This window comes from Poecilia latipinna, unplaced genomic scaffold (assembly GCF_001443285.1).
Source record: "Poecilia latipinna isolate Pla-1442-1.1 unplaced genomic scaffold, P_latipinna-1.0 Scaffold231, whole genome shotgun sequence".
Lineage (NCBI taxonomy): Eukaryota > Metazoa > Chordata > Actinopteri > Cyprinodontiformes > Poeciliidae > Poecilia > Poecilia latipinna.
The window spans coordinates 268,697-282,229 of NW_015112847.1; the positions used below are offsets into that span (position 1 = coordinate 268,697).

A 13,533-nucleotide genomic window follows, 5' to 3' on the forward strand; every position below is an offset into this window, starting at 1 on the left:
ACACTTTATTAGACTATGAATCTTAGGAAACTATGCACAGCTAAAGGGTGGTGGTATCTGTCATAAGTGTTTTATCGTCCATTGTGTTCTAAATGTCACCCTAATTATATGCATTACCATCTTGTTATATCAAAGAAAACTCAAAATTAGCCAATAATATTCCGAACCTTATAAGGTTATCCATCAAGGAAGAATGATGTATTAATAAATTTATTCTATTATAATAATGGTTGGCAGGCAAGTTGGCAATGTTCCTCTTGCTCTAGGACAGTGTTTATTTCTCACTTGAAGAACTACAATGCAATTTTTATTCAGTTTATTCTTGAAGACAAGGAAAACCTCAAATGATGTATGTAAGATAATACATAGTTTAATGTAGATGATGCCTGCTGAGAGGGTATTCATCTAAACTGAGGTGAACGGGGGAGGACATACAAAATGCAATGTGCTTGCAGACAGAAACTGTGGAGAATTCATAGCCGACCTCTACATAATATTCACTGTATTCTTTTACAAACAGCTGGAACATGTTCCAGGGATCAAAGTAACAGCACCAGTTCAGATGATATTTGACAGATTCTAGTTTGTTAATATGATACATTTTGCTCAAGCCTGAAAGTTATGGAGCATCACAGGATTCAATGCTTTGGGCCAGTTCTCTGAGTTACATTGTTGTAAACAATACGAGTTTCTTATTTGAATTCGGAGAAGACAGACATTTTTATCTTCCAACCAGAGAATCTGAAAAACAAACTGCTTGGTCAGTAACTGACTCATTCAGAAACATTGTAAAGAACCTCAGGATGCTGTGGTGGTGCAGGGGCAAAGCACAACCCACGTATTGAGGCCCTAGTCCTTGTGCCAGTGGTTGCAGGTTCGATTCCTGGCCTGGGGACATTTGCCACATGTCTTCTCCCTCTCTCATTACCCTATTTCCTGTTGAACTGTCACTCAAAATGACCCAATGCAGTTTCTGGGGTTCCTTAGAGAGAAAACCTTATGGCATTTGATGTATTACTTTTTAAAATTATTTTATTACTAAGACTGAATTGAAATGGATGTAAATAAGTCAGATTATGTCCGTATACCTGTAGTGGTATTTAATTGAGGCTGTTCTGTTTGTGATGTTTGACCAGCTCTAATACTTACCTGCTACAGAAATGAATCACATTTCCAAGTCTTATATGGAACCTGGAAATGTCCCACAGCTTCATTCAGACTCAGACATTGTCCAACTTTAAATGAACTAAAATCATGTCCATTGCATCAGTGCTGGGAACACAACTTGGCCTTTTTGACATAAATCTGTTTAATGAAGTGCTGCATAAAAGCAAAGCATTAAAAAGACAGTTATGAGCAGTAATATCAAACACAGTCTCCACAACACCCATCCTTAAAATCAGCTATTTAAACAGGTTCAAAGGGCATCTTGGACTAGTAGTCAAATATTGGAGATGACCAGGGGCACCGGACACTGTGTCAACTCTTGGCTCAGGAAGTTCGGGAGGAAGGAGAGAGAGAGAGAGAGAGGGGAAGGTTGTCAGCTCCGTCACAAAAACACAAGGTTTAAAATGTTCAAAACTTTACAAAACATCAAAATTCCTCCTGTAATATTGTCATGCAATATACATGTTGACACAACTGAGACAGGTTTTTTTTTTTCCCAAGAGTTCTCATGTCCAGTCTGGCAGTGTACGGATTACGCAGAGGGATTCACCTCTCTGGGCTGACAAGGTGGCACAGCTTTTCCAGCCCTCCTGCCTTCCATCACGGTTATGCGGGAACCAGCTTCCGTGACTTAAAAAAACAAAACAAACAAACAAAAAAAAAAAAACTAACCAAAAACATCTCAAGTTTCAGTTGAAACATCCTACATAGGTGTTACATCACATTTCACTAAATAAACGAGCAAAAAAAAGCGTATAAGTGAATCAATTCTTGTGACTTATTTGTTCAACTATTGTACACATAAAGCCACAGCATATTATATGTATAGATATACAGTGTTATGACACTGAACAAACCTGACAGCCTGGTAATGAAATGCTACAAACTGCAACGCGCAGGACGGATCTAGCATTTCTACTTCTACCACATTTTCAACACACAGGCTATTGATATAATGTGCTCAGTGCACAGATTTTTAAGAAATAAAGAGGCAAAAATGAGAAAATCTTACAAAGCAATGCAAAAAAAAGTATAAAACAATAAATACAAAATATTGTAAACTAAACATTTATCCTCGTCAAATCATGTGCATGTAGCCTTTTTGTGTTATATTACACCTACCACACTACACATTAATAATCTTCATTGTGGCCTTTGCATTTAAAAAAAAATAAATAAAAGAAGTGGTGATACAGGGCAACTAAGGAAAAGGTGCAAAAATTAAATTTCATTCAGTAACTCAGTTAATTCAATCAAAAAAAAGAAAAAGTTGAACTTATTTAAGATTTAACAGCCAGCAAGGCCCATAAATCCACAGCGGGATATATGCAGACATATTAATCGACTGCCTCTGAACCCATCAGCTTCCCCACTGTCTTTTAAAACTTCAAACATTAGCTGCAGACAACAGCACTGAAAAGGAGCACTTGGCACTGAAAGAAAAGATAATAATAAAATCACTTATGTTTAAGTTCACACGTCTTCAGTAAAAGAGACCTTTCCCATATATTCCCCATAATTTTCAGCCTCCTTTACTTTCCCTTGCCGTCTCTTTTCGGAGAGACGGGTGGAGAAGACGAGTGGGGCAGTCTTTCACTCGGGCCAGAGTGTCTGGCAGTGTTTAAGTGGCACACCAGGACTTGTTTCAGTCTGCCAAGGCGAATCCATTGTGGAGGCAGGTGGGCCAACACACATCCTCGCTCAGGACACAGACTTGTGTGTCCTAGCCTTTGTCTCCATGCAGCCTGGCAACGGAGCCGGCGGCTATGAAGTCAGTGGGTGCAGAGCATTGCTATGGGAACCAGCATAGTAGGCTAGGCTGTGGCTGCACTTGGATCAGTTTGAAGACTTTTCTGCATACCGCTTAACGCTGGAATCGCCTGCAGAGTTCACTCTCTTAAATATTCTTCCCAAGACTGGCCTAAGATCTTATCTGCAGTTTTTCTTCCACTCTCTATTGAAAAATAGATAAATATTTATTGTAATAAAACTCAAAACGCAACTATGGGGTTAGGCTTTACAGAAACCGGGAGAGGTTCACGGTACTCTCTCGCCCTTCAGTTTGCCCTCGCGGAGTTAATTGTGATGAAATGTTACATCCATCCGTGTCAGCACGTCCACACACACACACACACACACACACACACACACACACACACACACACACAGTCGTCAACATAAAAACAAACAGCCGCCGGAGTAGAAATCTTAAAACTCATTGACTATAATTCAACACGGCATTGAACAACAGTAAGGTCTGAAGGTGGAGTCCACAAAGGCTCCCTGGCATTGTGTCGGCTGAGTCCACAATGTGCGTGAGGCGGAAAAAGGGGCGGGGGTCGGACCCTCCCTCGCTTAGTCAACCGAGCCGGGGTGCAAGCTGAGCGCTGGGGGGTCCAGACAGGTGGGGGAGTAGCTGAGGTGAGGCTCCTTAATCCACAGCAGGGGGGCGCCATTCTTGCCCTCCTGGCTCTTGTTGTTGTTGCGACCTTTGTAGCGCACGACCAGCAACGCGATGAGAAGGATGCCGAAGATGGGGAAAGGGTAGAAGAAGAGGAAATAGAAGAGGGACTCGTTGGAGCACACCACTGAATGGATGGTGGAAACTGGGGGCAAAGAACAAACAATTCATAGTGGTTAGCATTTTCTAAACTCGCAGTAAAGATAAAAACTTCCATTTTTTTCAGTTTATCTTTTGCCATCTTGCACTCCTTTTCATGCCCCCGTGTCATTTTGTGTTCATACTTCCATTTTGTACCCATAAAATAACTTTGTACCTGAAATCCACACAGCTTGTGTTTCTTTGTTCTTACAAATGTCACAAATTATAAGAATAAATCTCAATCTCCCAAAATCTCGTGAATATTAACACCTTATTTTATGCATTTATTTTGGTATTAGTACTTAATCTTAGCCAACTGACTTATATAAAATGACAGATTAAACCAAATCAACCCTAAGCGACATCCTACTGTTAATATGTTTTTTGTCTAATTAGAATTAACAGCATGTCCTCTGGTTCTGAAGACAATAAGAGACATCCACATGGCGGGTAGAAACTGAAATTTAGAAAGAGCAAAATGTCCTGTGGCAGATTTCTCCATATTATATCTAGAAAAGTCAGGTACAATAGAGCAAATCTACTTTATAGACACAAAATGGAGGAGTGAGAGCGAATGCACAATCTGGATAAGAGGTTTGAAAAATTGGCATCACTGGGGGTTGAAATCATGACAAAAACAGAACATCATTTTAGAAAAACCCTATTAATGTTATAAATGTTACAGAGGTTTAGTTGACTCAGACCTGCTTGTCTACTCAACAAATATAGTCAGGGTCACATGTGCTTCACCTTTTCGTTGGTCAGAAGACAATAAATTGGTGAGCAGAATTTTCGGCCTCTCAGAATCTACCTCTATATGTCCAGGAGAACAAAGACTCTCACCACGAGTCTTAGATCTCTACAAGGTTGACAACAGTGACAACGGTTGAAACTCAAAAGGGTAAAAAAAAAAAATGCAGTTGGGTGTGCTGTGGCTGTGCAGGGGTTAAGCACAACCAATATATAGAGAGGCCTTAGCCCTCCATGCGGCTGTCGCAGGTTCGATTCCCGGCCTGGCGACCTTTGCTGTATGTCTTCCCCTCGTCTCACTGCCCACTTTCCTGTTAATGAACTATCAAAAAAAGGCCACTAGAGCCAATAAAACCTTTAAAAAAAATGAACAGCTGAAAGTCTTGCTCTCTTGCAGCCTGAATGAGCCATCAAGATGTTTCTATGACGACCTTGTGAATAGCTTTTTACATCCCTGTACTTAACATAACATCGTCTGTTTTGATTTATATTTAAGCATATCCCATTCATGGGTAATATCTAATTGTGGGTCTTCTTCAGTATCAGCTTCCATGTCTGAGTGTTGTTACTGTGACTTGATGGGTATGGTGCATTGCCTGACTGGAAAAGGTCAGATTTTTGAGCTTTCAATCATCCAAACCCTGGTCCAGTTGATCAAGCTGGAAAACGTTAAGACTTAACAACCCAAGAAGGTATCAGCCATGCAAAAGATTCAACTGGTTTATAAAAATTAATATTTATGTGTTTTATGGTATTTGAATACAACTAATTTGTTTTCTCTCTGACTGGTATTTGCTCACTAGATTGTTTTCAAATCAATTCTGAGGTAATTAGGAGATTTGCCCTCAATGTTAACTCTGCTTTTGATTAGCTGTTCAGAGGAATAACACAGATTGTGTAATTAACTACATTGTTTGAACTGCTTGTTTATAAATTTTCCCTCACCCTTTTCCCTGAATTAATCACCTACATTTTTTGCTTTGATCAGTGTCACAGACACACGCAGAGGCTCTGAGGATTTTGTTACTAAGGACTCACCTTGCTGCAGTACATTGACGATGGTGACGCCAGAATTATTGGTGGCAAGACGATACCATTCATTGCGAGGGTTGAGGAGCCACTCCTCCACATGGCAATAGTAACGACCGGCATCTGCTGGCCGGGCTCCGTGAATGGTCAGGCTGTACTGGTCAGAAGTAGTCCTCTCAAACTGAAAGCGGGAATTGGGCCCATTGTCGTCAGGGGGGCTGCAGTTTCCATTTCCAAAGATGGCGTCGTGGCCGATGGAAAACACACAGTCCCGCTTGTCGTCGTCTTCCCCCGGCTGGTCCTCGATGTCCTCGTCATCGGAGCGATCCACGTACCAGAACACAGAAAAGCGCGAGTCGGGAGACGACTGGCTGAAAATATTGCAGCCCAGCCGAATTGAGCTGGACTCCTCCACTGTCACGTTATTCTCAAGCTCATCAACACGTAGTTGAGGCTCTGCAGAAGTTCCCCAAGAGAGAAGGAACAAAGGAAGACAATTTATGTTAATAAATGCACATATAGCTCAAACAGAGAACGTGATTTATGTGAACTAATTCACAACTATCGGGCTAATTATGCAATGTTGTCAATTTGACATTTCCAGAAGTGTTGCAAACGTGGATCCCGTTAAATTATACTGCAAAGCTAAGTTATTACAGTTATTAAAGCCAAAAGGGAAAGCTTCATATTATTTACTTTAATTACAGAGTTATTGATGATCAGTACTTTGAGCTAATCAAAACCAAAAATAAAATTTCTTATAAATGACAATGCACTGCAGGGTGTACAGCATGGGATCCTTTTGCATTGATTGCTTCATCACAGGGCCGTGCCACATCTACCGACCAATCGAGCACAGTGATAGCATGTTTGGGCGTTTTGGCCATGAGTACAGGTGCCAGGTCCTGTCAGAAAAGAAAATCAGCATCTCCATAAGGCCCAGGCATCAGAGGAAAGAATAATATACCAGACAATCAAGTCGATAAAACACAGTGGACCCACAGCAGCAGATTTCATGCTTGAAGTCAAGGTGCTTGGATTATATTAATTTCCACTCTTTCTCCATGCTCTGGGAACTTGAATTTCATATTAAATTTAACATTTTCTTTCATCAGAAAAGTGGATTTTTGACCACTGAGCAACAGTACAGTCTGTTTTCGTCTCAGCCCAGGTAAGAGGCTTCTGATATTATTATCTGGTTTAGGTGAGGGTTGATACACGGAGCAACAGCTGCAGCCCAGATCCTGGATTTGGCTGTTGAAATACTAACGCCACACCTCGTTAAACTCCCCAAAACCTTTGCACCTTATTTTACTACACATTTCCCTTTCACTCAACTTTCTATTAATTACCTTGGACACAGCAGTCTGCGAAGCTTCTTCAGCAATTACCTTTTTTGTGGCATAAGATTTTGTGAAGGGTATCAATAACTGTCTGCTGGACACCTGTCAAGTCAGCAGTCTCCATCATTATTGTGCTTGCCATAATATCATAGACTTTTATTTATAAGTATAGTTCTAATTTTCTGAAAAACTATATTTCGGGATTTTACTAGCTGTAAACCGTAATCGTCAAAATGAAAACACTTGACCTCAATTGTGTAATTAATCTATATAACAAAGCTATTTCATCTTTTGAACTGAATTATTCAAATAAATTAACTTTTCAATTGTTTTTTTTTTTTATTTACTGAGATGGTTGGATAAAACAAAAAAAAAAAACTTACATTTTTAAATATTTACTTACAAAATAACAGAGATACAATAATTGCAGCCTTAAAATGAACCGATTTAAACATGTTAACATCATAAAATAGTCATTTCTGCATGTGTTACAGGAAATGGAGAAACAAAAAGACAAAATTAAATCAGACTCACTATCCCTCCCTGCAGCGAGCACCAGTCTTTCCGCTTCCCAGCAGGGTTGGATCCAACCTCAAGGCTAGTTTGTCTGTCTGCATGGATGTGCTACAGCCCTTCAGGGGTGGTTCTGTGACCCACTTCCCCAGCAATTTAGAAAAAATGGGGCAATAAAAACTTGGCTTTTAATGGTTCTCTCTCACACAATGTTTGGAACTGACTTCTTGTTAAACCAAAATGAGGTGCAGAAGGACAGCAGGGGTGGAAAAACTGCTAATTCCTGCAGCTTCAGAGGATGTTGTAACAATAAATTAAAACCCATCTCTCCCTTCAAAAGTTAAAATCTACAATAAATGGTTTTGTGTTACTGTAAGGCTACCATCTCAAAATAATATGCTCAGCTCGAGCAGCGTGTGAATGAATGAGTCCATACATAGAGTTGTAGATTCTGCTTCCCATACCTCCAGATTTCATTTATATGAGTGCTGCAGTAAACAGAAATCTTCTAAGACTAGTGTTTGCTTACAGAGCATTTTACCAAGGAAGCATTTTCTTTACATTCTACTGAGCTGCTGTTTTGATCCTCCTATTTTAGTTATTTCCTTATCAGTGTTTTCTCGTTTTGACTTCTAAATAGATAAACGTGATAGAAAAAAAGGTTAGGGGGAAAAAGTCAGGGAAGACGGACCATTACTGAGGTTGTTCTGGAAATATCAGTCTACTGTTCAAATTCATTGTACTTCAAGTAAACCAAGTACCTATTCTATTAAATGGCTGTGGATTCTTGAGGAACAGTGCATTCACTACACGTTACTTTTTGCTTGTTACTTAACATGTAAGTAACAAGTGTTTCTTCTCAAGTACCAGTCATTAATTGGTTGTTTTATAAAATTGACACTACAATAAAACACATCTGAGTTTATCAGATGATTCACAATTCCACTTAACTACAGAAAGCTAATTTATGCATCGTATTTCAGAAGATATTTGAAATTCTTTGCATACCACCGAAGGGTACCTGTAATTCTGACAGCTACTCGATGATAAATTCAGGAACAATGGGCCAAAAAGAGATATAACTTCTCTCAGAGAGATTAAGAGATACGAGCTGAATCATGCTCAAAATAACTCTGATGAGGTGGGATGTCACGGTGTGGGTGGAAGTAGATACATCATCACTTTAAATCACTATTTTTCAGTCCTGGACAAGTGGATTAGCTTGTCCATCAGTGACTGGGAGTTTTCTAATTTTTTTTAATCTTCCTGAGCTCTGACTGGGGCAGATGTTAGGTTAAAGCCAATAAGGTGCAGAGCAGAACATGTTGGAGTCGGTTGAAAATCTGAGTGAAATAATTGCAACATTAAATAGGCCATTAATGTAGCACAATACTAAATATACTACATGTGCCAGAAACGTTTATCAGGAAAGAAGTTAATGTGAAATAAACCAAAGATCTCTCTATGTTGTCAAATAGCGCTGTTATTGGTAGCGAACAAAATCTGTAAGCTAAAACGCTTTTCAGTCAGACTTTGACACTTTTTCTTTATACAGAAAACAAGTTCCAGCATTTACCACCAACAGTATCAGCTTGGCCTCTGTGTGCACATGTCAGTTTATGCTGATTAGTGAGGCAATTTACACAGTTTACATAAAGATGTGATTTGAAAGCAGTCCCTGAGATGCTGTTTCCACGAGTGGTGATGAGCAAAAGACCCCTTCATCTTTCTGCTGCGGGCAGCCGCCATCTGCAAAGCTGTGAAAAGTTTTTTTTTGTGTTTTTTTTTTTTTTTTTTTTTTTTTGATGTCTGGCAAGTGACAAATTCAGCACTGTTATAACACTTAAGGAGATGATTGAGATTCAGTTCATTTCAACTTTTCTGTCCAAGGCTGTTTACTGTACAAGTGAAGTGATCATGTTGAGACAAAGCCATTTGTCTCATGGTGAGATGAATCAAGCCAACACCGCTCTGAAGGAGTGTCAGGCTAAAATGTGCCATTATTTCTAGCATACATGTTATGCTTTGCAGTTAATAAAAACATGAGCATTATTCGTTAGACTAGAGAATAATGATCAGATTGCATTGGGTCAAACTATGGAGGAGCAGAAACATGGGTTTGCATCGTATTCCTTTTGCAACACTGTTGCACCTTTTCACTTGATGTGGGCAGAAAATAAGTTTTAAAAGAACAGAAAATCAGAAGAATGAAGTCACAGCTGAATGCACATCTCTTAAGACCGCAGAGTCACAGATGCACTTTCAACATTTGCTGTATTTATTTATTGAAAAGAAACATACACCTCATTATTTTTTCAGGGGTGCTGCAATCAAAATTTGACAAAGATCTAGCTGCATACTCAAAACCAAAACATCAAGAAATGTGAATGAAAGCAACTTTTAAGAACAAGAGCAAATGAAATTGATGGAAATAAGCTACCAAAGTCCACAATGCAAATGAAAGGAGATGACAAATAATGAATATGCAAACTGACAGATGTTCTAAGTAAAGAATTATATATATAGATTTATAATATTAAAGATTTTATTGATTAATAGATGAATGACAACTAATTCATCGTCTGACTGTGAACTCGATTTGGATTGCTTAGGTATAACAATGATTAGGAATAAACTATGAACATGAATTATTTGATTTTATTGCTCTTATCCAAAATTCTTAAAAAAGGGTGACTTGGCACAACAATGTTGATACTCTGCTATATTAAATCTCTGCATACTGTCATGTGTAACCTGTGTCTTTGTTAATTCTACCTCTGCTTGGAACAAACATGATGGCGAGCCAGCCAGGTGTCAAACCGTGAATCTTCTGATCCTTGGAAATATTATCCATGGCAACACTGCTTCATTCACTCATTCAAACGACCTTGAACAAGAGGAGCACTTTTAGCCTCACCTGGTTGTTTGACAAGAACCCTGGTGTAGCCTGAGGTATCCCGGGAGAGTCGATACCAGGCTCCATCTGGGTCACTCAGCCACTCCTCCACCAGGCAGTAATATGTCCCAGAATCACTGCTCTCTGCCCTGTTCAGAGTCAGTGCGTAGAGGCGAGGTGAGAGCCTCTCTGCCTGGACCCGCCGTCTCAGTCTCTCCTCGTCTGCGTAGGCGCCGTATTCAAAGGCCCCTGTGCGTTCGATCCTCAGCAGGAGTTCATCGGTTTCTGACCCCGCTGCCCGTCTTATGTACCATAGCACAGCATGTTGGGAGTCCTGGCTGGTCTGGGAGGTGATCGAGCAATTGATCCTGACCCTGCTGTCCTCCTGGTACACCAGAGACTGGTTGTTCTTTTGCACCTTTAGCCTACTCTCTGCAAGGAAACAGAAAAAGCAGCGTTGAGGGGTGGAGAAGCCAAAGCCAACAGTCAACTCTCTGGTTATAAGGAATATGATCAGCAGTGACAGGTACACATTGAAATTTCTGTTTTGTGACAAATTACTTAAAATGCGGTGTATTTCTGGTGGCAGGAGGGCAGGAAATGACTGGCGATGCGTGGGCGAGTTCAAAAAGTTGACAAAGATAAAGACAGACAAGAAGAAGAGGTGAAGTGAAAGGAGAGGGAAATGCCAAACAAGTCAAAGTCAGGGGGATGGGAAGTCTGTTGAAGACGCAGACCAGAGAAAGAGACAAGGGCGGTAAATTGTAAGGAAAGATATTATTAGATAGGAAACAAGACAAAAGCAGGGCAGGAGGTCCTGTCAGTCTGCCAGAAAGAAAACGAAGAAGCAATGCATCTATAAAGTCAAGCAGGAGGGAGAGAGCAGGACGAGAGGAGAGGGAGACGACAGAGAGGTGTGACCAAAATGCCAGGAGGAAGCTGCATTTTTTCTGCGTGCTGTGACAGGATTGGTTACACTGACATCGGTTGCGGGATAGGATTAGCTGCAGGTACATCAGGTGTGACCGCCATGAGAGCCCCACTGTCAAACGCTCAGGGGGGAGAGGATTAGCTGAAAGCGTACAGAACACACAGAAGAGCACAAACACATACGTTCACACAGATACACACACACACACACACACACATCCTTGACACAAGACTTAGCAATAGAAGTAGAAGAAAATTAAGAGAAATTTTAAACAATATCTAGCTTATGATTCTAAGGCAAAATTATTTTCACAAGCTGTGCTTAGGTTTTGATTTTGTGACAGAAATTTTAAAAAAGTTCTTGAGGAGATGTTGGAAAAACAACCAAAATTAAAACGTGAAACTTAATTTAAGTAGTGAATCGAATAATTGCAATAACCCAGATGTAAACTACCATGAGAACTTAATTAAATAAAGATTATCATATTTTTTAATCTTTACTTTGTGTAAAGCAAATAAGATTAAAAAAATACAAATATGATGACCTCCTTGAACTGATACAGAGTAACTTCAATACTGCGATAGGAAAGCGTTGTAATTTAGTACTTTTGTCAAATCAGACAGCTGAGAAAAAGTTGTCTGCTGTCTGAAAAGAACTTCTAGATTTTAGAGCTCACACAGACACAAAACAGGCGCAGAAAGAAGAACACCTATCTTTAGATCTAAAATATTATTTCTGCTACAACCACTGAAACGGCCCTGAAATAGCACATTATTTGCATAAACATAAGTGGGAATGGGTAAATGTCTTACAGTCATCAGACTGTAAGACTGAATGGTATTTTTTTTTGTTCATGCAATGCATGGATTTGAGGTTTAAAGGTAAAATAAATAAAATTATACACCTTATTAGGACTTTATTGATAGATTATTATAAAGCAGTGGATAAATATCAAATGGAAGGAAAATAATAAGGAGGTTTTAGGTTTTCTTATGAAAGAAGAAGTGTGGCATGTGTTTGCATCCATTCCCACCACATCAGCACCTTTTTCCGCAGGTTTTTTTTTATGGTATGTTCATACCAGCTGTTCAGTTATAAAAACTGAGTTTCTGCTCTTTCTTCTAAAGAAAAAAAAAAAAAACTCTGTGAAAATATGTAGACAGCACAAGTGAACATCAATCTCCAGGTCTGGACCTTTATAAGATCATACCAACACATCAGTATACTTTGATTTAAATCCTTCCATTGTAGCTCGGTCTGTATGTTTATGGTTGTTGTCCTGATCCAAGGTAAACCTCCATCCCAGCCTAAACTCTTCTGCCACAGCTAACATGTTTTCTTCCAGTTCTCTTTGTCTATTATTTTTCATTAACTCTGACCTGCTAAACAAACTCTGACCTGCTAAACAAAAGCTCCCACAGTGTGACACTGCTAATCTTGTTTAAATGTAGTGTTGAAGGATATGTTCACTGTTAGCATTCCACCAAACACAACATTTTGCATGAGCAGACGCCAGACTAGTGTGCCATGGCTCAGATGTTTGCCACGTGATCTGTGACTAACTGTGGCATACAGCCCTCTCTCAGCAATGGCTTTACCTTGATCCTCTTCCATAAAGGCTGAATTTATGATATGTGATATAACTCTCTGTACTATGTCCAGTGGTATCACAAATCTCTTGGCTGCTTCTCCAAACTCTTTCAGTTTCAGATGATGGACTGAACAGTATGCTCAAAGATTATCAGACCTGGGGATGATGTTTTAAAAACTAAAACTATTTTCCTACAACCATAAAAGTCAACTTTCAGTTGTGTTGGTTGGTCTTTATGCAGCTGCTTATTTAGCAATGTTATCCAACAAACCTTAGAGGCCTTCACAAAACAGCTGTATTTATAGTGTAAATACATTTTACACCGGTATATGTCGTATATAGTAATTAGATTACTTCTGATCAACTTGTGGTGAATGTCAGTAACGGAGATCAGGTTTAAGGGAGCTACATAGGAAGCTACTTTGAAAACTCTGTATCGACATTCCTTCACGTCACAGTCATGAACTACTTTGTGTTGGTCTATTTAAAGTCCCGGTAACAAGATGTGAAAAAATTCAAAAGGTCTGAATACTTTTGAAAGTCACTCTAAATGCTTTGCTTGTTTTGCTACCTAATAGTTTCTCAGCTCCTTCTGCTGTAGTCCATGCAGGGTTTCGGCTATAACAGGCCGGCTGATCGACTGCCTACGGTCACAGCCATCTGCTGAGAAAACCTCATCTTTATCCACAGATTGGTGAGTGTGGTCGACTG

General features: G+C 39.6%; 1 protein-coding gene across 2 annotated transcripts in view; it reads right to left on the reverse strand.

Annotated features, from left to right (window-relative positions):
• Positions 1-2,226: 2,226 nt before the first annotated feature.
• Positions 2,227-13,533, reverse strand: part of igsf3 (immunoglobulin superfamily, member 3) — a 108,361-nt gene continuing 97,054 nt past the window's right edge. For both annotated transcript variants that reach the window (XM_015032129.1, XM_015032128.1), the window contains exons 7-9: positions 10,322-10,732; positions 5,558-6,004; positions 2,227-3,773 (exon numbers count right to left, since the gene is read on the reverse strand). In XM_015032129.1, coding sequence (XP_014887615.1) covers positions 3,523-3,773; positions 5,558-6,004; positions 10,322-10,732 — 1,109 coding nt within the window. In that variant the 3' untranslated portion in view covers positions 2,227-3,522. The remainder of the gene's footprint in view (positions 3,774-5,557; positions 6,005-10,321; positions 10,733-13,533) is intronic.